Source organism: Bombus affinis, chromosome 2, assembly GCF_024516045.1.
Source record: "Bombus affinis isolate iyBomAffi1 chromosome 2, iyBomAffi1.2, whole genome shotgun sequence".
In the NCBI taxonomy this organism is placed as follows: Eukaryota; Metazoa; Arthropoda; class Insecta; order Hymenoptera; family Apidae; genus Bombus; species Bombus affinis.
Genome location: NC_066345.1, coordinates 13,076,904 through 13,101,489, shown reverse-complemented (window position 1 = coordinate 13,101,489; position 24,586 = coordinate 13,076,904). Strand labels below are relative to the sequence as shown.

The following is a 24,586-nucleotide window of genomic DNA, read 5'->3' as shown; positions in this document are numbered from 1 at the left end:
AATATTGAAATAAAGAAATGAGAAACTATGAGTTGGTTGTTGGTGTTTCTTGGTATGGTCGATCAGTTGATTAGTGTAATCCTTTCGCTACAAATGATTTATGTACGTATACCACCAATTATTAAATCGTGAATGAAGATAAATTTTTCGCTTGAAAATATTATGATTATATGATTATTATAGATAGAGAAATCTGTAAAGCACATTACTCTATGCACACATAAATGAAAATTCTTTTAATAGAGTTTCTTTCAAGAATAAGCCATTTTAATTCTTTGACATTTATAACAAAAGTGATTGCAATTTTGAAATTACAGTAGCGAAAGGATTAAACAGTTACTTCGAGATCGAAGTCATGTAATTTGAATATTTGCTAGGATGACTATAATTTTAAAATGTTGGGGTATTTAATATTTAATATTTAGTGACTTTTTTGGAAAATAAAGATCTCTAAACAGACGGATAGGTATTTAAATTATTCTTTTGAGGATATTTTCGTGTACTCGAGCACTCGGTTAATCTTCGTTCGACTCAGCGTTCAGGACCAGTGATCGTATATAGATGTAGAAATTGGCGGATAGATTTATAACAACAATAACAACAACAACAATGACAATGAGAGTCCGATGTCGACGAGAGTCGTCGGTAAAAATGGACAGTGAATATCTTTTAACAGTGATTAGCGTTAGAACGATGACAATGAGAACATTGATAGTGGTCGGGATATACTTAACCCTTTTGCACTTTCGTGTATTGTAAATATTGAAAATTTTTGTTTATACGTATGCATGGGAAAAAATAGATTGAATCGTTAAACGAAAGCATTAAAATTTAATTAACCCTGTGTAATCCATTATTTAATTATCTAGTGATATTTACGTATGTTCTATATGTTTCTTTTTTCTAAATAACATTTAACAAAATTCAACAAAATAGAAACAGAGTATGTAACGTTTCGATATGATTGTATTTTATAGTATCAAATTGTATACTTCTCAACCTTGTTCTTCATACATCTCATTGTCGTGAAAGGCTTTTAATTTTTCTTGAATCTCTGGTAGTGATTAAATATAATCCACGAGTAACAAGAATTTCCAAGAGAAGATATCTTCGATATAAAAGTTCTTCTCGCAGAATATACAATACGATTCAAAATTCGTAGATATAAAACCTACAACAACTTAATGCGCCTTCAAAAATCTATTAAATCAGTTGGCTTTTTTACTTTCTTGTATTAAATTATAGTTAATTTGAAAACAAGTTATCCTTAAAGATATTTATCTCGAAACAACATTTTCTATAACTTAGAATAGATAAGTTCGAGTAGAAGCTGACACAACATTCTCGCCTCCTGCAAAATAAATTCAAATGAGAAACAAAATATATCACTGCTAGTGAAACTAGTGGAACTGTATGCAATGGCAAAAGAATTTCCTTTCGTGTCTTAAAAAATGTCATAAAATTGATATGTATAATATAAAAACACAGTCTTACATCTGGAAATCTGTGATTTCCATTCCATCTTGATGCGAAGTCTTGTTCAAGTGCAAAAGGGATAAAATATCACCGCGTCGCGGCATGCAGTCCTTGTTACGATATATTCTCGCGTAAGGATACTCGATAAGCGTTGTATCATTACAAACAACAACCATCTTCGTTGTCGATTACGCGTCTCGTAATCGAGAATTCCTCGAGATACTTGAAATTCAAATTCAAAGTGCGACATATTCGATACTCGCCGCGATCTGGCCACGTAGCGGTTCTTGGTATCTTTGTCACACGATAATTCTCGTCTTTTTGTGTTGCATTAGTCGTGCATGTGTGTGTATGTGTTACGTGTGCGCTTTTGTGTACGTCATATATGTATATATATTATATATATTTATATACGAATATATATATATAGTTTTTCCTTCATTCATACTTTGTATTTTTTTTCTTTTTTGTCCAAGATAATCCTCTCTTCCCTTTTGCTTCTCTCTTTTTGTAATTTTTTTTTTTTTTTTTTTTTTTTTTTTTTTTTTTTTTTTTTTTTTTTTTTTTTTGTATGAATACATTTACAGTTGAACAGTAGTTGGCAATGGCTGGACAGAATCGCTTTCGATGAAAATACTTTTATTTTTGCTAATCAGTTCCTCTTCGTCTATCGAGCCTGTTACGAGGTATCCTGTTTCGTTCCCATTTTTGTTGCCGTTTCTGGTCTTCCTAATTTTCTGGTCTCGCCTCTCTTTCCTGCCTTTATCTCGCGATTTGCATCGGAACAACGCAACTGGACTGTCATCGAGCGCGGGAAAACTATTTTTGTTTGTACATCAGTGCACGCATATCGGATCGCAGAAATTGTGGGCAAACGGAAGCGTAATCTTACCGCTGACTCGCTGTAATTTTTATAAATTCGTAAGTTTCCTTACCTAGATAGATAGATAGTGTTCAATTTTTTGAACAACAAATTACTTCATTTTATAAGTTTATTTGTCGCAAGAATACGATATAAATAATAGTGGATTTCGAGGTAAATTTGTATCTGGCTAAAATGAGAAAATTTCTAGTTTTAAAAAGTTTCGCTCTTTACTTTAAATTCGATAAGAAGAACTGAAAAAGGAATATATTAATTTGTAAGCGTAAACGCGTTCCATATAAATATCGTGAATGTTTAGACCGCTTTTTCGCGAGTCTGCGTCAATTACGCCCCGAGGTTTCCATCACAACGTGACAAATGAGCTCTCTGGTGTTTCTCGAACCACCAGAAGCAATTAATGAATCATTGCTGCGATCAATTACGCTTCGACCACACACTAAAACATCTACGCTTACACACACATATGCCACAGAATCTCCAACAACACGTAGTCCACGGTTCTTTCACAAATGTTTTTACAAATATTCTCTTCAACAACAATTTCTTATATTTCTTATCTATATAATCCAACTCAATGCGTTAAATGAAATTTCTCGAATTTTTATATTTTTCGTGGACATAACGTGTCGCAGAAAATCCGTCATAGTTCGCACTTACGAAGATGAACGACAACGTGAGAGCACAGTGACGTTTAGAAGTTTAGACGATGATCTTGTCATAATTTACACGAAATCTCGAAATATGTGACACATTACTATACGCTATCATATACACTACTAACACGCTATCTATGGAATGTTTTCATTAACGTTCGTTTCATTAACAATGATCTGTGAATCGCGTTATTCCACGTAATGAACAAAGAACTATGAATCACAAATTGTTGCATTTTTCTTGAACGTCGAGTATGGCTTAACATGCAGCGTTCCAATTGTATCGACCAGCGACGCACTGCAAGTCTCGCATTATATACATATATGTATAACGTTTCACGTATATCGACCAGCGATTAATTGTATACCACGTAGTAGTACGTTTACGATTATCAGTGATAAATCACGGATCAAGCAGTATCACACAGCTGCCCGAGATTTATGCTAAATTACGGTACATAGGTATTATTCATTTATAGCGACATTTATAGTAGTATTACATTTATTTGGCAAACGGAGCGCTTACGTGACGCTACGTATTCCAGATCATCGCTAAACTCACAATTATCCGTATTTTCGATGAATAACGTATTTTGTCTGATTAATTTGTTATGTTGCCGCGAATTGACAAATCTATAACTTCGCAAAAGAAGTCTGCGGTTTTAATTGTCATTTAAATTTAGTAGAAAGCGATGATTCGTTTCGTTTATAATTAGTAAGAAAATATAAATAACGTGAAATTATCTGAACAGTTCAGTTTGATAAGATCACAGATCAGAGTATTTTCGTTTTTCTTACACCTTATGTTACGTAATTAATTTATTCTACCTGTTTTTCAGTGACCGATTGAAAAGAAAGGATTCATCAGTTTCAAACTTCCTTTGCATTTTTGTATTTCCATATAATATCTTTGTTTTCGGAACTGTCGGGAAGAATTTAATGACGTCCAATAGATAGCACGTTAATTTTTACGACCAAGATCGCGAAACCTAATTGTCGCGATAAAATGTAAACGCGCGAATCGCGACAGATCATCGTCCAGGGATCGTCCACGGATCATCCATACGATTTTCTTTAAAAACGTTCACGTTTACGAGACGTGTTTCTTTACGTACATATATGTTCTTTTTTTTTTATCGTTTTTCCATTCTTTTCTTTATTTAGCTTGTTTTACAGCTACACGTACGGTTTGCATATTTAGTTAGTTTTATCTTAATTATTAACGCTCTCTTTCACATATACATACATGCACACACACATACACACACACATACACACAGTCTGTCTCACGACTCTGCTCGTACACTGCACGTCACATATGGTATTTGTACCTTCTTGTTTTCTCTAGTATTCTGTAAAAATATTACAAAGGACCATCTTTCTACCACGTGTTAGATCGAATAATTCAAATCCATATCGAATCCATATCCACATTTCATTATGTCATTTTAAATGTACCATATTTTATGTGATTACAGTGTCGAGGGTGCGTCGATTTGTATTCTACAAGCGATAGTCTCGTTTCGCCTGCGAGACGACGCGAAGAAAAGATCTACTTTCGTCCAGCCGCTTGCCTGAACAATAAGACACTTAACAGTTGGACGATCCCCATATCTGGGAATCGATGAATGTTTTTTTTACGCCTTTTTCCCTTTTTATTTTTCCTTTTTTTTTGTTAGTTTTCTTTTGTTCTTTTTCTCCGTCTCTTAAACAATTGTGTCTCGACGTTACATTTGCGTATAACAAACAGAATACACACGAGGGAGGGATCAAAAACGGCATTAAATCGTCGACGAGTGTGTAAAAAATATCTCTTCTTCTTGGAACCTACGAAAGAAGTTGCGTCGAGGACAATCGAGAAGCGAGAGCGAAAGCGAAACGGGGACAGAGTCAGGGGGACGAAAATCAGCCTCTTCCGCGTGTAGTATAAAACCACGCGTTTGTTTCTTCCTTTTCTTCGTGTTCATGTGTGTATGTGTACTCTCCTTTTTTCTCTTTTTTTTCCTCTTTTCGATTTTTCTCGTGAAAATGCAGTCAATGGAACTTGGGAACCAGGCCAGGCTAAATTATCGAACGATTTTTGTTTGAGAAAAAAATGACTGACGATGGGATCTTTTATTATCACATACTTTGTGAGAGTTAGAAATTAATGGACACATTAAGTTTTATTCCTTGGTTTGTATATACTAAAAGAAATTTTGCTTTTATGTCGATATTTAGAAAAAAGAAAAAAAAAAGAAAAGAAAAATCTTTGTCAAGACAATTGTTTATTTTTATATTTCTTTCTTTCCTAGCCTGCTCCTGTGAATTTTAGAATATCTGCCTTAGAGTATTGAAGATACAAAAACTACGATAGAAAACAGAACAGACTTCGAATACTTTTGTTGCTTCAGTTTGCCCCTTATTCTTCATTTCCATTTATATTTCACACTCAACATCAACGTCATATTTATTTATGTATTTATTTTTTTTCTTGTTGTTATTACTATTATTATTCCTCTTATAATTATTTATTAATATTATTGTTATTATTAGTGTCACTCTTAATACGTACATATATACACACACATGTTTATGCATGTATACATACAATTAAATTCATTCAAGCTTACCAAATAATTAATCGTTACGTTTATATAATGTATATCGTATTATCAATAGCGTTTCTCTGTCTTCGAGTTTTCTTTTTGGTTTGTATTTTTCTTTTTATGATACAGATTGTCATAATCGGCATGGTATTGCCGTCTTTCTTTCAGCCTCTGGCGCTTTCCCTTCTTTTTGAAGAATCTTCCTTCTTTCTATTTTATTCTGTCTTCTTTTTCATTTGAAACAATGTCGTCACCAAGTTACTTTCAACGTCCTTTGCTTTGTTCTATTCTTATACAATATGAAATTTGTGCATTTTCTCTTGCTTCCCGTTGATTGATAATGACTGAAACTAGGAGTCCATCTTCTCGTTTAATCAACGAACTTTCACAATCCATTTCCTCATCCCTTTTTCTCCTATCTTAAGCTTCCTTTGCGTAGTATCGAAGTCTATTACTTTCCTGACGATTTTTCCAGGAAAATAATTACTTCCCTTCCTATTGTATAGATCGTGCATTTCAATCTTCTTCCTAGAACAAGATGTTTGTTTCTAAAACAAGATTTTGCAATAGAAAAGCGATCGTAAATCTGTCACAACTTAGATTCACTACTTTTCACATTATTAAATTTTTCCAATTTTTGAAATTATTTCCATCGATTAACATCTACACATTCTATGCGTGATTTTGATCATGTTAATAGTTGACTATTCGATGAAACAATTTCGAGAATCTCCCAGAAAAATGATTAACTGTCGCAGATAATTTATTGTTGTTTTTAACGCATGTATTGAATTTTTTCTCGCTTTTAATTAAGGAACAGTTCTACGAGTAACTAGCAAAGTTCATGATCGATACAATTCTTGACTAAAATCTCGGAAAGATCACCCTCATTTATTGGCGAACTACTTTTTAGAGTTTACTCTCCTCAGGTACGAGTTGTTATTTCCATTTTTATAAGGGTGAAGGTTAAGGGTTGCTTGGAATTGGTACACAATGTGCAATAGTCTTTTACATGCCACAGTCGAAACTCTCCTGATTTTGCACCTTTTTCTGATAAGCTTCCAAATAGCTGTCGACGTTCCTGTAGATGCCAGAGTTTGCTTGGTACATCAGAGTTTCCAGGATTCTCTCGTTTCTGATTGCTTTGGATGGCAAGACAATCTGAAAGACGCGTTGGAGAAATTAGTTTTATTGTTATATTTTATTAATGTGGATTTGTTAAATTACTTATAAAGAGAGATTTAAAAATAGTTATTAGTTTGAATTTTTTCTTATAGTACCATGTTCGATATCTTGCTCAAGATTCTCTTGTATTACATTGTGAAAGAGTTAAAAACATTTTCTATGAAGCTTACCCTAATAAGTTCTTGAGGCGTTATTCTATACAATTTCAAGTCTCTACTGAGCCTCTCCATAATACACTTGAACTCAACTTTCGGGTCTACTTTGGTCGATTTCCTGTCTTTAATCCTATTCTTCGCCCACTCTAGCATCGCCTCGAATTTCCTAATTTCGCCAACTTCCAGACCTCTGCACATGATCATTTGAACCATAGATTCACTTAATGTGAGAAAATCAGGATTCTGGAACAACTGGTACGCTCTGGTCTCGATGAACGCGAGGATCATATTAACTAGCTCCGAGGCAGACGTGTAACGCCAGCAGTAGTTTTCCAACGCGCACAGCATCACGCAGACAATTTCAATTCGTAAAAATTGCTTCGCGTGATGGAAACACGCCTGTAGAAGCTCTGGTAGATCATAGTGTTCCGCTGCACAGATCAGGCCTGGTATGTTGCTGCATGTCAGTGGACAAGAACCTGTCTGCAGGTAGTTGAGCAGAATCTTGAACGTCTTCGGGTCGAATTCGATGATATTAAACTATATAATAAAAAAAAATTAATGATATATGGAGATGTTTGCCTTTTATTTGGAGCAACTTTTATCGTTTAGTCTATCATGTAGTTTAAAAAAGTTATCTGTGCAAGCTGTTCCATTCTAATCTCCAGAGACAAATATCTTGAGAAATATGGAATGTATTGTTTACTTCTACCTCTTGTTACTTTACAGTGAATAAAAATATAGATTCTAATATTTTTTGCATTATTAAGCTAATTTCTCCTCCTCTATCAACTCATTCTATTATTATACCTACTCTTCTTTATTAAGTTTGACGACTTTATCTTCTAAAAAATTCCAATTTCTTCTTCCATTTAATTTTCACAATATTTCTGCTCCAGAAGCACGAATTACAGTCTTATCATATCATTATTAAACATGTACTTGTAATATCAAAGAATACTGATAACATTAATATCAAATTAATACAAAAAGAGGTCTTTCCAAATATCATTACACAGGGTTGTTGGTAACTGGTGGTACAAGCGGAAAGGGGGTGATTCTACGCGAAAAAAGAAGTCGAAAATATAGAATAAAAATTTTTCGTTTGAGGCTTTGTTTTCGAGAAAATCGACTTTGAATGTTCGCTCGGTACGAATACTTTAAAACAATCGAATAAGTTAGAAAGTGTTCATAGAAATTTAATTAGAAGAGCAGAAGTATGTGTTCGGCAGAATGGGCAACATTTTCAGCAATATTTGTAATAATAAACTTTATGATTACTTCATATTATTTCATTATGTATTCCTAATTTTCCGTTACGGCAGAAACAAACTTAAACTGCGATAATATCCATCGAGACAACGATCTACAGTGAGATCCGTTATAACGAGACGTGATAAAGTGCACGCGTACCGAGCGAAAATTCAAAGTCGATTTTCTCGAAAACAAAGCCTCAAACGAAAAATTTTTATTCTACATTTTCGACTTCTTTTTTCGCGTAGAATCACCCCCTTTCCGCTTGTACCACCAGTTACTAACCACCCTGTATAATATATCTTTACAGACCAGAAATAGGCCGTTATAATTAACACCATTAGAAGCTTAAAATCTTTAAAATGATTTTTGTTTTATTTCGATACGATTTCCCGTTTCGAAGATATGCTCGTTCAAAGTAAAGCATAATTTTCAGTATTTCGCTATTGCTATTTCATTCGCGTACTCGGTTCTTTCACTCACACGCCTTCGCTGACCTACCGCACATGTGGCACGTGCGAATGGTCAGTGACGGACGCTGAGTCACAGCTTTTTTTACGCCACTACTACTACTACTACTACTACTATTACTACTACTCGTGACATACGTAATTCTTGGAAAAAAGTGGGTCACGATGTTTCTAAGAATTTCAATCGCCATTCAGCTTTCTGCACGTTCTACACGCAATACTTTGAAACCTCGCATCTCATAAACGGATTGAGATATCGTATTAAAACAAATTGTGGGTTATAGGGCGTATATTTCTCTGTCTTTAGAATAACTTCGTTTAAAAATCTTGTAACTTTTTTCTTCTTTTCGTTTTTAATTTTTTAACGTTAAAGTACATGTTAAGTATGTAACTTCTTTTCTATTTGTTTCTCTTGAGTGTTGTGTGGTATGTGTGTTGCATGTGCGGTAGGTGTTAAGAGACAGTCTTGTAAATATTAATTGGTGAATGTTGATACTGATATATAGAGTGTAAGAGGTTGAGCATCTTGTTATTAATATTGAATAAATAAAATATACGGAGGAAGAAGAAATAAATTGAAAATAAATTGAACGATTGGAATATAATGATAACAATTGACATTGGTGTAACGTGTGTGTTACGTCGCGTGAAAAGGTCCGCGGTTAGAGAACCCTCAATAAAGCTAAGGCCCACCATAAACCGATTCTCATTAGCTTGCAGGAATCTTGAATCCTGCAAGTATTTTCGGTTTATAGCTGGTACTTAAATAAGTCCGTAGGTTTATTGAACGTTCTTAAAAATTACGGAGTAAGCTGGTAGTTATGACGGGAAAAACTGTTAATTGTATGCTAGGGAAAACCAGGCATTAAGGTACGTCGCGCAGACCTTTTCACGCGACGTAACAGTGTGGTTGGTTTCTTTACTTGTTGACAAAATTCTGTGTCAAATATAATGTGTAAATAAATCATTAACTTGAAGAAATAGGAGGAGAATGGAACAATAAAATTAGATACAGAAGCTTTACGATAAAATAGGAAATGTTATTGAAAAAATAATAAGTTAACATTTGCCAGGAATAAAAATAAGCATACTGTGTTGTAACCGTGAATAGTGTATTTTTCAGTGTTTAAATATAAAAGAACATCATTAATAATACGAATGTTACTGCGAATTAATTAAATTTACCTCCGTTTGTGCCAATTTTGCTCTATCAACTTTCTGCGCATCCGCACATACGCTGAGTCTGGGTACCGCCAGCTGTTGAGCTGCCTTCTCCTTTTCCTTCGCCTCTTTATCTAAAATTTTAGATTGAAAATTTACAACGAATCACAGAAACAAAAATTCTTACATACACGTATTCAAATCCAATATTTCTATGCATTCGATATACATATCTAATACTTCTGTATCTATTAACAATTAATTTCGCCGTGTATACCGTTGATGGAAGAAATGTAACGACATAATTAAACGGTTAAGACTCTGCCTGTCTTATTGAAACATGTATAATATTACCTTGTATCTTAGATTAAGAAAGTCTTTTGTGAGCCAATATAATTAATTAATATAAAATTTACTTAAATTAGGTATTTATAATATTTAATATCTATACAGACACTCAAATATTACAATCATAATAAATATTTCTCAAACGCGCTATCCTATACACAAACTTTTTAAATATGCAACAAAAGCATATACCAAAATAATTCTTGGTTGACATCATTTTATCCTGAATAGGCTAAATCGACTTCCGTATCTTCCTTTGTCTACATGTCTGAAATTGTTGTTTAGTCTCTCGAAATATGCATAAAATTTAATACTTGACAATAACTTTTACAACTTCGCTAATTACGTTTTCCGTTAACAGTATCTTTCTTACAGCTAGTCTTTCCAAACGTATAAAACCATAAACGAAGTACAATATTTAGTCGTATAACAGAGTCAATAATATACATACTGCTGCAATCCTGCGAACTAGCCCAACGTTTCCGATCCTCGCTTTGCAGCGTGTTTCCGCTTCCGTGTTTCTTAATGCTCCGTCCCCAGCCTGCCGTGATCGTGCCGAGCCTCGAGAACGCTCGCTTCATCATCGGTGACGAGGGCACGCTTTTAGGTCTAAACAAGTCAGAGCCAGTATCTCACAGAAACCGCAGAGCGGCACCTCAGGGTACGGAGAGGAAATTCTTCTCGAAGAAGAATCTTTGATCAAAGACAGAGGACAGCAGGGAAAGTAGAAAGGAAGATTGAGATCGATAAAAAGGAAATCGGTGATGACGGATTTTTCAAGTGGACCTTACAGTTCCTGAATGCATCGAATAATAGCAATAAGGAAAAAAACGAACAGTACGAGACAACGACGAAAGCTCGTCTCCTTCGTTCGCAAAATCGGAAAAATTGGAAACGTGAATGCGAATATAGAAATACCGAAGTAAAGGCGAGATAATCAGAGCTTGCTGTTACAGTTACTCGAGGAGAAAGATTGTTCACGAGACACGTCGACTCAAGTTCACTGCATGCCGATAGCCAAATTACCAAATCGAATAAAATTCGTAAACAAAGAGTCAGTGTTTAGATTGGAAAAAAAAGGAACCGAGAATTCGATAGAAGACATACAGAGCAGCCGCAAGAACACAGGAAGATACAAAATAAAGGAAAAAATAAGGGAAAAATCGATACGTCGATCTCGACCGAAGCTAATAAGATAGATATGATAATAATTAGCGTGACTGGTGTGATACTTCGAGTTACTCTTGCAGTGCTTTTGCTTTCTTGTTCTTTATTCTTTTATCGATTGGTCTCGAATAGTAAAACGTACTACACAGTTAATCATTCAAATACAATAGAAAGATATAGCGAATAAGAAAGTGAATAATACTCATAATCAACATGCGGTGCTGTGTGTATGTTCTGTAGGTGTACATGTTCATGTGTGTGTGTGAGGATAGGAGACATGGAAGTGCCGTAAAAAATACACATAATTACGATTAAATATGTACGATATATAATATATAATATATAGATATGTATATATAGTATACATTCGACAACGACACCAAAGGCAAGTTCAATCTCTCACCGTTAATCTCCCGGCTTTTTAAATCGCTAAATAAATCCAGTTATATCGTTTATGCATCTCGTTTCACTTTATTTGTATTAACCCATTTTACGGACTAGTTATGCAATTAATTGGACTGGAAAATGAAATTTTTTGAAACTAGGGACGATTACATTGAGATTGGCACACATTTGTTCTCGTGCAAGTAATAAGTGCTTTTTAACTGAAAAGACAAGATCTTCAAGTTGATATTCGAAGATTCCAGGAAATAAATTTTATGAATCCATTTTCTTTTTTCTTAGATTTTTGTGATTCATTCAGAAAGAAACTTAATATAAAGATGGTTGATAAATTCACAAGATTTGCTTTATTTTAAATGTGCTCCTTCAAGGAAGATACAAAAATGTGAATCATACTTACTTATCATGTTCTTCTCCTGCAATCTTCATTTCAGATTTTTAATTACTACAGCTACAAAAAGGATTCTAATTAAAGAGATACGGGAGAAGATAATATTTTAAATATTTTTAACACGGAAAGGAAGTTGCCAATAAAATACTGATGAATAATAAAATAAACTATTATTTTGATTCACAAAATACAATATAGACGAGTATAAACGGAATATTGTATTAATAGTAAAAATAACAAAATAATAAATATTAATAATAAAATGAAAAAAGTTACTATTACAATCACACAAAAAGAAACTATTACAATCGTTTTATCATTAGCGAAGAATGGGTTAATACATCATATATTGCGTAGATTATATCATGAAATCATTCAAACAAGATGACAGATTTTATTTATATTTTTTGATTCACGTATTGAATATAAACTGGACTCTTGAAGATAAAAAATGCATAATCCTGGTTAACAGAAATAATTCACAAGATACGAACCTTGGACTTTCGACATCAGGAACTTGAAGAAAGTTAGAACTTCGTGGCTTCTGTGGGCTCAACAAGGTGGGTACCGGTCTGGCAAGTAATTCAGCAACCGGCACTTGTGGACTTCCGAAACCCGCTTGAATACCATACAACATCTCTTGGAATACTCTAAAGAAATCAGATAAGTTAGCAATTTTTATTCCTTGCCAATGTCAATTTGTTCAAAGCTCAATTTTTTGTTGCTGGTATTTTTAACGAGATTAATAATTATTATAATACTATTTTAAAGATATTTTTAACAAAATTAACGTTCACTTCTATCAAGATTGAAATATGATTATATTTTTTATTCTTCATTTTCTGAATTACCCGAAAACGTAAATCAATTTTTTGACCAATCACCTGCTCCTAACTGCCAAAATCGCTCTGACGCCAAAGAATCGGACTTTCTGCTTCTGTGGTCCATGTACCAGGAAACAAACATCAAACAGGTTCGTATTTAACGTGGTATTCTCTTCATTGTTCAAAAATACTTTAGTGAAGTCTTTGGCAAGTTGATCGTGATCTTCGAATTGATCTCTGACAGAATCCAAAAGTGGGGAAGATGGTCTCATATGGCCAATTGGTCTCCACGAACCGCGTCTAAAGCAATAAATTTCGTTCTCATTGATTCGTTTATCCTTTTTAAATATGATAAAATATTTTAATTAGAATATAATTAATTTCTTTGTGGTAGTTGCCGTTCATGTTCGTTCACCTGTATGGTTTCGGAATCTGCCCTGTTTCTGCATGATTAGCCAAGTTGGCCACGATATCTTCCAACATCTGAGTTCTCGTTCTTTCTTGCATCTTCGCGAATTTTGGTGCAGAATAACTTGCTCGCTCTCCGTTCACAATTTTCGTCAATAACCACTCACGGAACATGGGACCTGTTGCATCGAGAGATCGTTAAATTTGCTTTTACAGTTCCTCGATAACTTTCTTCAATGTAGTAAGAGCTAGTTTTATCTCCAAGTTACTACCTTGCGTTTTAGATGGTTCATTTTGAAATGAAACTATTCTTTTTCTAATCTTTTTCCGATTCTCTTCTTCCCTTTTAAAATAATTCTTGCATTTTTCACAACAATGCAAATGTTATCTAATAAATTTTGAATATATTTTCAAATTATTTATAAAATTTTAATCAATTGTCCAGTTGAATAATAAAAAGTATTTCATTTGTTAGACTCTAATTACAAGTTATATAACAAACAAATGTTGATTTTAAACTTATAGTGTGTCCAATTAGAATATTTAAAGATTCATATATTATGTATTATTACCCTTTTTAAAAACATTTTGTTCCCAAAGATAGGGTTTGTACGCTCCAACCTCGTCCCTAGTGGCGACTGATACTTCATATCTGGTGACTTTCCTTTTTATTCGTGGACTAACTCGAACTAGAATGAACGTGTAGAGGAAATGGGACTTCATACAGGCTGGATTAAACGGAGTCTTGTCTGCTTCCAAGAATACGACACATACTATGTCGTTACCGATGTGTCGTTTTTTTTGTACCTAAACAATACAATCTTTTTTAATATAATTATAATATAAGTAGCTATTAGCCTGTAATTATCACTATTCATACAATCAAAGTTCATGAAAACAGCATTGTTTTCAATTAACTTTTTGAACTAACTCTTTTTAATTAACTTTGAATTAACTCTTTTTTCTAACAATAATATGTTATTTTATTTCTGAAAAATTAAAAATTCCTATTTACTTTTGAAGTTGAATTTTAAATATTTCCGTTGTTTACGATTGCCATTCATAGTAATAAGTATTAACTGCACATAGTTTAATATCATGTCAAATAATATAATATTGATATATACGTAATGTTATATACGTAAGTCGTATCATATACATCATGAATCACATGTTATACATAATTCTAAATTAATAATTACATCAATAAGTCAATAATAAATAAATAATAAATTAATCAATTAATTAATTAATAATAAATAAATAAATAGGTCAATAATTAAACGATTAATAATTCTCAATTTGAGGACTTGGAACCGAGAATTTCATTCAACCAAAATTCTGAATGCTATCTGCCTTTATCGAATTGGAATTATAATCCTTGCTATGCGTGTAACGCGATATGTGTTACAAAGCCGGGTTTAATTAGTCTTCAATGTACCTAATATCTATTGTTACTTATGATTGTCCTCCATCTATATGGAAAATTAGTTATTACGCCACAGTAATATTTGCGAACTCTATCATCAGAATATTCTTGTAGTTTTCTTACAATCTTACGCGATTAAATAATTGTCCAAAAGTTGAAAGAATTGAAAATTGTTTTACTTACCAGATACTATAAAAGTCACTATATTTTGTACAGTTTATATGTTTTCTCATACTATTACATTTTATGCGATTTTACATTTTCAAATCTTCCGAATAATAATAACTAAGCAGTCCAATAATAACTAACAAATAGTAAAATAATGTATAATAAAATTTAAAGCCAAGACATTCCGATTAATTTATTAGACTTCAATTTAGCTATTTAATTTAGGCAAGATAAGAAAAGAACAATTAAAACGCTGTCGGTGGTAAACGTGTCAACAGTACCAAAAAATTTATTTTACCCTTTGCACGTCGTGTTTCTCATTCGGTAGGAACGTGGACACGTGGTACATGATCTCGATGCCTCGCCAATTCGTATACACAGAATACAATCCAGTCAGATCGTGAATCGTATCCAAGCCGCCCTTATACTTATCAAAACCCTTCAGACGAATTTTATCACCGAGAATTTGTAGGAATTCGTCGAAAAGCGGCGAATTCTCGTGGTTGTCCAATATCTCCTCCTCGGTACGTTGGTCCTCTTGAACGTACAGCACACCGACTTTCAACTCCGATTTTATGAACACCTGATCCAGCTTCAGCAGTTCATCCTGAGTGTCAGGTAATTGACCTAACGTTAATGGCGGATTCACGTTCACCTCTTTGCCTAAGCTGCGGACCACTTCCTCGCGATTGTACCTGTGAGAAATGAGAAACTCGTGGGTGTTCATTTTACGAGAAGAACGGTATTTCATTGATTTCTAACGACATTTGACTCTTTCGCTACGTGAAGTTAAAGGCCGAAAGCAGTTTTTAGAATATAGACGGCAAGTTGTTTTACTAAAATTTAGAGATTCTAAACGGTGGCAAGCACAATAAATACAGCGAATGTTCTTCTTATACCAAATTTAATTTAGTGCGATTACTTTTAGTCCGTTTTACTTGCAATTACTATTCGAAATTAAAGTTTGAAAGCTGTTTTACTTTTCCATAATATTTTAAGGGAAAAGAAATTTATTTCTCTATTTTACATGATAAATAAAAAGGATTTTGGTTTACACAGAATGTATATCGCTTTTAGCAAATGATTTTTAAAAGTGTACATGTACTCTTCGTAGAGATAGAGCTAAGTGCTATTTGCACTACAAACAACATTTCGCGGTTTTCGCGCCAGGTCAAGTGTAATATATTTTAAATATCTTCAAGAGTATAGTGTTATATCTAATTCATGTATGTGAAATTGAATTAAGAGCGTAGAATAACATTTTTTTTGCTCGAGTCTGATTTTGCGAGAAAATCGATCTTGAAAGACTGATTAAAAATTTATATTTGTGATATTATTTATATTTGTGCGATTTGTCGAAGGACGTTATAATGCTTATTGTTTCTATATATAACACCTACGCGACTTTTATGAGTTATTAAACTGAAGAAGCATAAAGGAGAATTTTATCAAGCGTACTTTATTTTATCCGGCTATCTAAAAATCTATTTTCATGAAAATTAAACCTTGCATGATCAAATTTTATTTTACACTTTCAATATATTTTCAGGAATCACCTTTCACCCACATATATAATACTTTCGGTCTTACCCTGTACGCATATATTTTATAAATATGCTTCTGAAAATATTAAAAAAAATCTGAAATCTTTTCAAAAACACTTCATCGTGACAAAAATATTTTTTATAACTTTATAATTATTTTTTTATATTATTATAATCACGTCAGATATGAAGTGGTCAGATAAGAGAAAATAGAAAAAAATGGAAGAAGCGAAGTCAATTAAAATTTGTTAATATTATTCAATTGTTTATAATTTTAGTGAAAGAATGGGATTATGTTTCTGATCAATCGAATAGCGTAGTTACGATAAATTTTGATAAAAGAAAGATTTGTCCAAGTCGAAGCTTATGTATTCTACTAGTTTGTTATTTCTACGTAACTCGAAGAGTAGAATTAATTTCACCTCGATTCTACCATGCAGTTTAACCTAATTAGGCGGTATTAAAAGCTCCTGTGAGAGTTAGGATATTACTATTGCTTACTTACACTGTTTAGTCTCTAAACTGTGCCATTGGATACATCTATATCACGCTTGTAAGCAAAATGTTTGACTTGTACTACTTGTTTAATGTCTAATTCCAGTTATAGAACTTTCCAAACTGTTTCATTTCTACTTCATTTAATATTCCCTTTGCAGTTGGGATTTTCAAGAGGTTCCAATTAATTCTACATTTACATTTACAGTTTTTTATGAAATATTTAATCGATATTTATGATGTTTCAGATTGTCCTATCCATTTACTTTTCAAGATATTGTTTAAAAAGACTCCTAGATCCTTATAATCTTGCTTACATCAATGATCTATTCGGATACACTAGTCCACGATAAATTAAACCACTTACGTATTCTATTTTAACAATGATGTTTAACTTATCTTTTTTTCAAATTTTAATAATTTATAATCTATGTCATTATATTACTGTGATTACCGTTTCTCCATATAATTTACTTTTTAAACTCTCTTTTATCCAACACTGTATCTGTTAACAATTACAAAATATGAAATATTTGCAATTTTTATCGTATTTGTAATAACACATTGCGCTTTGTTCCAACTTATCGCGGACCTTCTAGCTCATTTCTTCAGGATAAACCTGAAACCAGTGTTTCGAATCACTATTAAAAACAGCAATTTCGAAACCCGAAAAACCACAGATACGTCATCTAAATATCGTGAAAATTTAAAATCTAGAACTACGCAAGGTATTCGCAAATGCTTCCAAAAAATACAAAATATCGCCAAATACCTGTCAGCAAATACACAGCTCGCAGGAATTAGCCCGTGTACAGTGTAACTGATGGCTCTGACGAGAATTCTGAATTGATCTCGGCTATTCAATGTTTCCTGCTTGATACTCAGTATCACCGGGCCAAGATCCTCGTCGTTGGCAAAATAATTCCAATGCTCAGTCCCGTAGAAATATTTTTCATAGGTCTCTTGTTCGACAGAGGTCAGCTCGAATCCTTGATTCTTTTCCCATTGTTCCTCGATCGTGGTCTTCTTCCTGGGCACTTCGTCGGTATCCGACTCTTGTTGAACCTCAACCAATTCAGTATCAGTCGCTTCTCCGCTCTCGCTCTCGTCCCAAATCGTGTCAGAAGTGATTTGCTGTCTAGAGCACTCGATCCAGTAACCAGGTGTAGGTACCAGATTATGAGGGAACTCGTTGCAGAACTCATCTATGGAAATATTTAATATTCTACTTAATGATTTGATTTAGTTTGAGCCGAAGGGAGTGTAAAGTGGTTGAACCCGTTTGGGGAGTTTTAGGATTAAATTGGGATTAACTTAATTGCCTTTTTATTGCACGATGAGTAAATTAAATACTATGGGGGATAATAATTTTTAGAAACGTATATATTAATTTTATGAATAACATTATATGGATCCTGGTAAATTGTAATGTTAATTTTAGGAATGACAAATATTGATAATATCTAGAATGATATAATAATATCCATAACAATTTTTACAATAATTTCTTAGATTAAAGTATCGCGTTGTACAAAATTAATCCAAAGTAAATTTCTCCTTGATAACAAAAATTTCAATCAATCTCAACGTTGTCAGCGTAACTTTCCTCAAGATCTCAAGTAAACCGAAAACCATTCCAGCAACACGCAAGTACGATACTTCACACGCTTCGAAATCCATTTTCTCCGCAAATTTCATTTCCCAATATTATTATCAGTTCAGTCTGTTGCCCTCCTTTTTTGAGACAACACTCGAAACGCGGCAGAAATTTCAGTGAATCTCTTTTTACAGTCGATCTACTTACAGTGATCTATACTATCTATCTATAGTGATGTATAAAATTTAAATACTCGAAGCTTTAAAGCTCAACCTTAATCGAGTTTTTAGCATTGACATCAAATAAGGTTCAAACATTCGATAGTTTGAAGTGGACGTTTCGAGTCTCAGTTGCAAATATTTTTTGAGTTGCACGTAAAGAAATAAATAATAATTCCCTGGTAATTTATAGAATAAGAAATGTCGTTTGTGGCTTATTTTTACAGTTACAATTTAATTTCACGAAACTTCGCCTCTATTTCATTCATGCTTCCTGTTTCTCACTCTAACAGTGTAGTTAATAGAGCGTTTCCAGCATAAAGGTAAATTGTTTATAACTGAAAAATATGCTTCAAGTATTTTATATACAGCTTACAAATATCGCTAACTTTTCTAACCTGAACACTCTAACTCCCTTCTAAACACCTCATACTTATTCGTAGATTGCTCAAAACAAGTAGACAATTTAGTAGAAAAATCTAAGAAAAATCTAAAATTAGAAGACAGTATTCCTTTTCACTTTGATGTGTCCGCATATTCGACTGATATATCCATACTCTCTCAATGATAGTATGCAAATAAATCTTTATTAAAGTATCACACAAATAAAACGTCGATTCGTATTAAGCCTATAGAAACTTTTCCATCCATCACGAAGCAACAGCTTCATCGATCTAAACGATCTCCCCTTCTTTCAGAACATTTTTCCAAACCACGTGGAAACGCGAGTAGGAAAATGGAGGCCAGGAAATCATTAAAGGAAGCAATCCGATCCGTCCTTCTTACAGTCGAATCCGACCTATATCGAGCCTTCGCTACTGGGGCTGACCTGTTTCAGGGATTTCTCCTTCCACGTGCAACGCCGACTATCCGTCCACTTAGACACGTATCATCGATAACGCGTTCTCCCCTTCGCAACAGCCAACTTCTCGCTCGTCGATTCGCCCCTTTTCCTTCCCATTCTCTCTCTCTCTCTCTCTCTCTCTCTCTCTCTCTTTATCTTTCTCTCTTATTTTTTCCTATAGAACGTCGACGATACCGCGGTCGACTCACTGTAAGGTAGAACACCAAACTGTTTATAGACAGGCTTGGTATTCGAACTTAAAGTGAACCGGCCCCGGTGCATCCCCGTCTTCTGGTCGTCTTACCACTCCTTTAATCTCAGCTTTCTCTCAGCAGGAACTAATGGTCTGCAGTGCTTCGTAAATTCGATCGTCGATACTTGAGAGGGGACGGGGGGATAGCACGTTCCAGTTTTTCACTCCTTCTGATGCTGCTCCCTTTGCCGCTTCTTCTTCGTTCGTTTCTTACGGGTACAGGATCGCGAGATCCCCTTCGAAGTGATAAAATAACGATCGAGGGTTGATTCCTGCGAAAACTCTCGGTTTCTTTCGATCGAAGATGAGTTTAGGCGGAAAGGTTCGGTGAGCTTCTTTCGCTGGTTTTTTTTGAAGAATGAACGTGATGTTATCACGATGTCGAATGAAATTTTTGATGGATCGACGCTGTTTGTATGCGAGGAAGCTTTTTCTGGCGGCAAATATGGCTTGAAAATTTTCTCTTGTTTGTAACTTTGTATTTGCTGCGTTCTTCTTTTTAATCTTATAATCTCCGCGTTTATGGTGTGTAGCTTACATGTTTATCGTATTTGTAGGTGTTTTAGCAACTGTAGAGGACAGGGTGAAATTGAGATATAGAAACACTCCTGATACTTATGAAATGATATAGAATATTTATACCTTAGTCGAGTACGTTTGAAAATTTTACTACTTGCATCAGAAATAGTAATGTTACGAATAAGATGAAATAGAAATTGGAAACTCTTTGTAGAAATATGTCTCGGCTGAATCTTATTTCATAATATTTCTTATATTTTACTTTGGTATTCTTCAGAATCTTTTTTTTTTTTATCGAAAACAGTAACGTTGAGGCCAGATGCAACGAAACTCCAAATCTTTTTATATCTCGTGTTAAATTACTCGTAATATTTTCATTTTACTTGGGTGCCCTTTAAAATCTACATCTACCGAAAATAGCAATGTTGAAAATGAGACGAAGCGAAAACTCCAATGCTTTTATACCTCGTGTGAATATTATTTTTAATAAAGCTAGACAAATTTACCTATACTATCTCATACATGTTTTAATTACATCATTGATGTTACATCGATTTTGTTGGCTTTTTAGTAAATTCTATAATAGTAGAACTGTCGTTATGTTGTTGTTAATAGAAATCCCGTATAAACATTTATTTGACCTTTTGCATTCGATACGATTCGTCGAGTGATTCGTGCAAAATGAATGTTTGTTACTGCAAGGGAATATTTTTAACGTAGCATCTGCATGGATTTACGTGAACTTTATTAATTTTGTGCATGAACGGTGCTGCGGTTGTCATTTTGTTTCAGTGTAACAAATTAAATAACGATTAAGTTATATATACGAGAATAAATTTGTAAAATTTTACTGTGCTGTGTAATTATTCATAATTTTGTCAAATTATAGTAGTGTCCCTTTTATTAAGCTTGCCAAAAGTGAAAGACAATCGTTGATGAAACAGATTCACCATTTTCGTTGCATTTTGTTGTACACTTAATTACATTGGACTACATGTTATAAAATATACCAAACATTATTATTCAACCGTTGAAAGATGCAAATTACACACGATTGTCATGTTACAATGGGTATTTTTATGCATGAAAAATATTGAAATTGCAAATTTTTTTAAACGAAATTCCATTCTCGTTCCTTGTAAACGTTGATTGAAATAGCTGAAAAATTGAACATTTTCAGGAATTGAGTAAAAATTTCTTTTTTAAATTTCTTATCAATTATTGTGCAAATCTAATGACAAATATAATAATATATACTGGTACCATGTGAAATGTATTGATTGTATATTTAGATTGCGATAAATTTTATTTGAAATGAACCTTGGTATTACACGTTACATATTTTAGTAAATGCTAGCAGGTTTGAAATTAAATTTGAAAATTTTCAGATCGTGTATAATTAAATGATACGTGAACAATAACTTTTTAAGCAACCTCAAGTGGAATTATATTTACCATTTTCAAATATTTTCTACCGAACTAATGTTGAACAATATTTCAACTTTTGTGAATTAGTAAATAGCGCGATTGTTTCACTCACGACGACAAACATGTCCCTTGAAATAACAAATAACTTGAATATGTGAAACACGTTCGTTGAATTAAGAGGCTCAATATTGCAAAACATGTTTATTTGCTTAAATGATTCGAGGATGCAAAACATGTGTATTCGTCTCACGTTCCTTCAAATATGTCGAGATATATTCCAGTACTATTAAATGGAAATATGTTTACTACTGTGATAAGGTTTTAATATGATTTTTGTGCCTTTCATAAATTAATCTCTTTGATAGAAAATTTTTCTTTTCGAAATCAACCTCTCTTCATTAAAAAAGCTACGAAATATATTAAGTTTATGAAATATCTTTCTCGACGATTCCATGATCTATCCATCGTAACAAACTTCAATTTTTAACATATTTTTTAACACTACAGTCTAAAGTAAACTTTTTATAAATCGAATCCAAACGTTTTCTCAACCAAAGTTCTATAAAATAACAAGATACTGTACCTGCACTGTTATCTAACGATAATTCCTGCTCTTTCTTCAATTCTTGTTACATTACAGTCGATTCATGAAAATTTATTATCTTTCATCTATCTCTTGCAATGTTATTAAAATTTTATTAAATTTAAAAATCAGTTCAATCGAGGAAACGCGATTTGTGACAAGTCTTTAATTAAAAAGGCTTATAGCAATAAATATTTACAGTCCAAAATATGGTACTCGCCAAAGCTGACGAGTTAATTCGTCTTTTCTAGTTAACATCATAAGAAAGTCGACGAAAATAAGTCGAGAGGAAGGAAAGGGATCGCCAACTTGTACCAGCGTGCATATGTATGAGTCGATGCTACAGGTGGTTTCCCTTGTCTTGGATTATGCGCTTTTGCATACAAGCTGGTGACTTCGTTCGCTGTTAGGTATCGAAATCGACCGTCTCGAATTAAAACGAGATGTTTAACACCTTATTTTTTGCTTAACACCTTACACCGTGGAATATTATACGTAGAAGATTCATAAATTAATTAACCATACCTGAGCAAGCTTGCGGTGGTAAGGGGAAGATTAAGGTTGTCGATGATTTTCTTCGGGCAACTGCGCAGCCTAAACTTTGTGGTTTGAAGCTGCGCAACTGCTGCATGAAGTCCGAGCACTCCATCAGCGCCACGTCAGCGAAGTGAAGATCGCAAAGTATTTGGTTCTTGAACCTACGGAACAGAAGAAATTGATGATCCTTCGCGTCGTTTGGGTAAGAGCATCACACAGAACACAATTTTTGATTAATGAACGTCGAACATGCTGCATAACGAGCTGATGGAACATCTTTTCCTCATTTCCAATATCATCTTTCGCTTTATCTGTTTATGCATATAATATTTGTCCAAGCAGACTTTTAACAAAATCTTGTTTAGTGATTGAAAGTTGTTCGTTACTCAATGATTTTCAAATGGACAAATTCTGTTTTCTTTTGCAATTTAGCTAAGTATCTTTGGGTTTTTATGATTTATGTATAAACTACGGGTATTTACGCTGGCTAACAATCAGCGAATTTGTATAAATATGATTTAAAAGTCGAAACCTCGACAGAAATATTTTATCCTGTTTATGTATACGGTTCCTACATTTTTGAAGCTTTAAAATTTTCTATTGATTGCCGGGTCGAACGTTTCGAAGAAATGTTTGGTACATCAGCTGTAAAATTTCGAATTCTCATATCAAATGTAGAAAACTGTCGCTTGCTATTTCGTTCTCATATTATTTGATATTTTTGTCTCTATATGGAGTCATAACTTTTTATTCCTACGCTGATTAAATAATGGAAAACTAGTGAAACTTAATCCTGTTATTGTACAATTAGAAAATTTCTCATGACGTATCAAAAGTATGAAAAAGTTATTGTTAATACTTGTTATTTTTCGTCTCAATCTTATACTACATTTTTTATTACTACATGTTGCGTGTATTGACGATATATCGGCTGGTAAAATATTTGTTTCAGTATCTCAACTAAATTGTATATATTTATAGGTCGATGTGTAATAAAAATAACTGTTCTTCCCTCGGGGCGTGTGGTAAAACGAAGACTATACATCTTTTCATTCTATAAATTTAATAGCTTCTGCAGCTATATACTTTGATACTACTTCACGTTCAACGATATAATATTCACAACATTCACGTTCTCTGTTATCGTATTAAACCATTCCGAATATTTTAATACTAATACGTACATTATATTTATTACAATTAAGCGATAAAAGGATATGATAAAAATCTATTATCATATAGATTTATTTCTTTATATTATTACTACATACATATGTTTATTTCTTATTTCTTTCAGGTGGTAGAATATCTTCAATTATTCTATCCTATATGCAATAAAAACGTATACGATACGATTTTCGTTCTATGGATCGATTCCCCGATCCAGTTCACCACAAATACGGCGATGCATTTCGAGAATCACGATCGTTCCAATTCCGATCGACCGAATCGTATTTCCAACGATATGACGTTTTTCCACGTCATGTGGAAATGCGTTTTACGATGAAAAATCCGCAGTGAAGCGATCCTGAGGTCTTTTAAACCTAGACCAACCGCTAGAAAATAGACAACCTGAATCCAAGTGTTTTTTATTAGAAAAATTGAT

General features: G+C 33.4%; 1 protein-coding gene across 14 annotated transcripts in view; it reads right to left on the bottom strand.

Moving 5' to 3' along the window:
• LOC126926891 (uncharacterized) overlaps positions 1–24,586 on the bottom strand; it is a 158,627-nt gene that overhangs the window by 1,126 nt on the left and 132,915 nt on the right. For 11 of the 14 annotated variants that reach the window (XM_050743247.1, XM_050743239.1, XM_050743254.1 and 8 more), the window contains 11 exons: positions 22,969–23,141; positions 17,774–18,206; positions 15,261–15,657; positions 13,938–14,172; positions 13,373–13,544; positions 13,018–13,257; positions 12,628–12,783; positions 10,625–10,782; positions 9,850–9,959; positions 6,956–7,480; positions 1,969–6,761 (listed from right to left, as the gene is read on the bottom strand). In XM_050743247.1, coding sequence (XP_050599204.1) covers positions 6,609–6,761; positions 6,956–7,480; positions 9,850–9,959; positions 10,625–10,782; positions 12,628–12,783; positions 13,018–13,257; positions 13,373–13,544; positions 13,938–14,172; positions 15,261–15,657; positions 17,774–18,206; positions 22,969–23,141 — 2,752 coding nt within the window. In that variant the 3' untranslated portion in view covers positions 1,969–6,608. Of the gene's footprint in view, positions 1–1,968; positions 6,762–6,955; positions 7,481–9,849; positions 9,960–10,624; positions 10,783–12,627; positions 12,784–13,017; positions 13,258–13,372; positions 13,545–13,937; positions 14,173–15,260; positions 15,658–17,773; positions 18,207–22,968; positions 23,142–24,586 lie in introns of those variants that run through there. The other 3 variants (XM_050743230.1, XM_050743236.1, XM_050743228.1) reach the window with 3 other exon arrangements.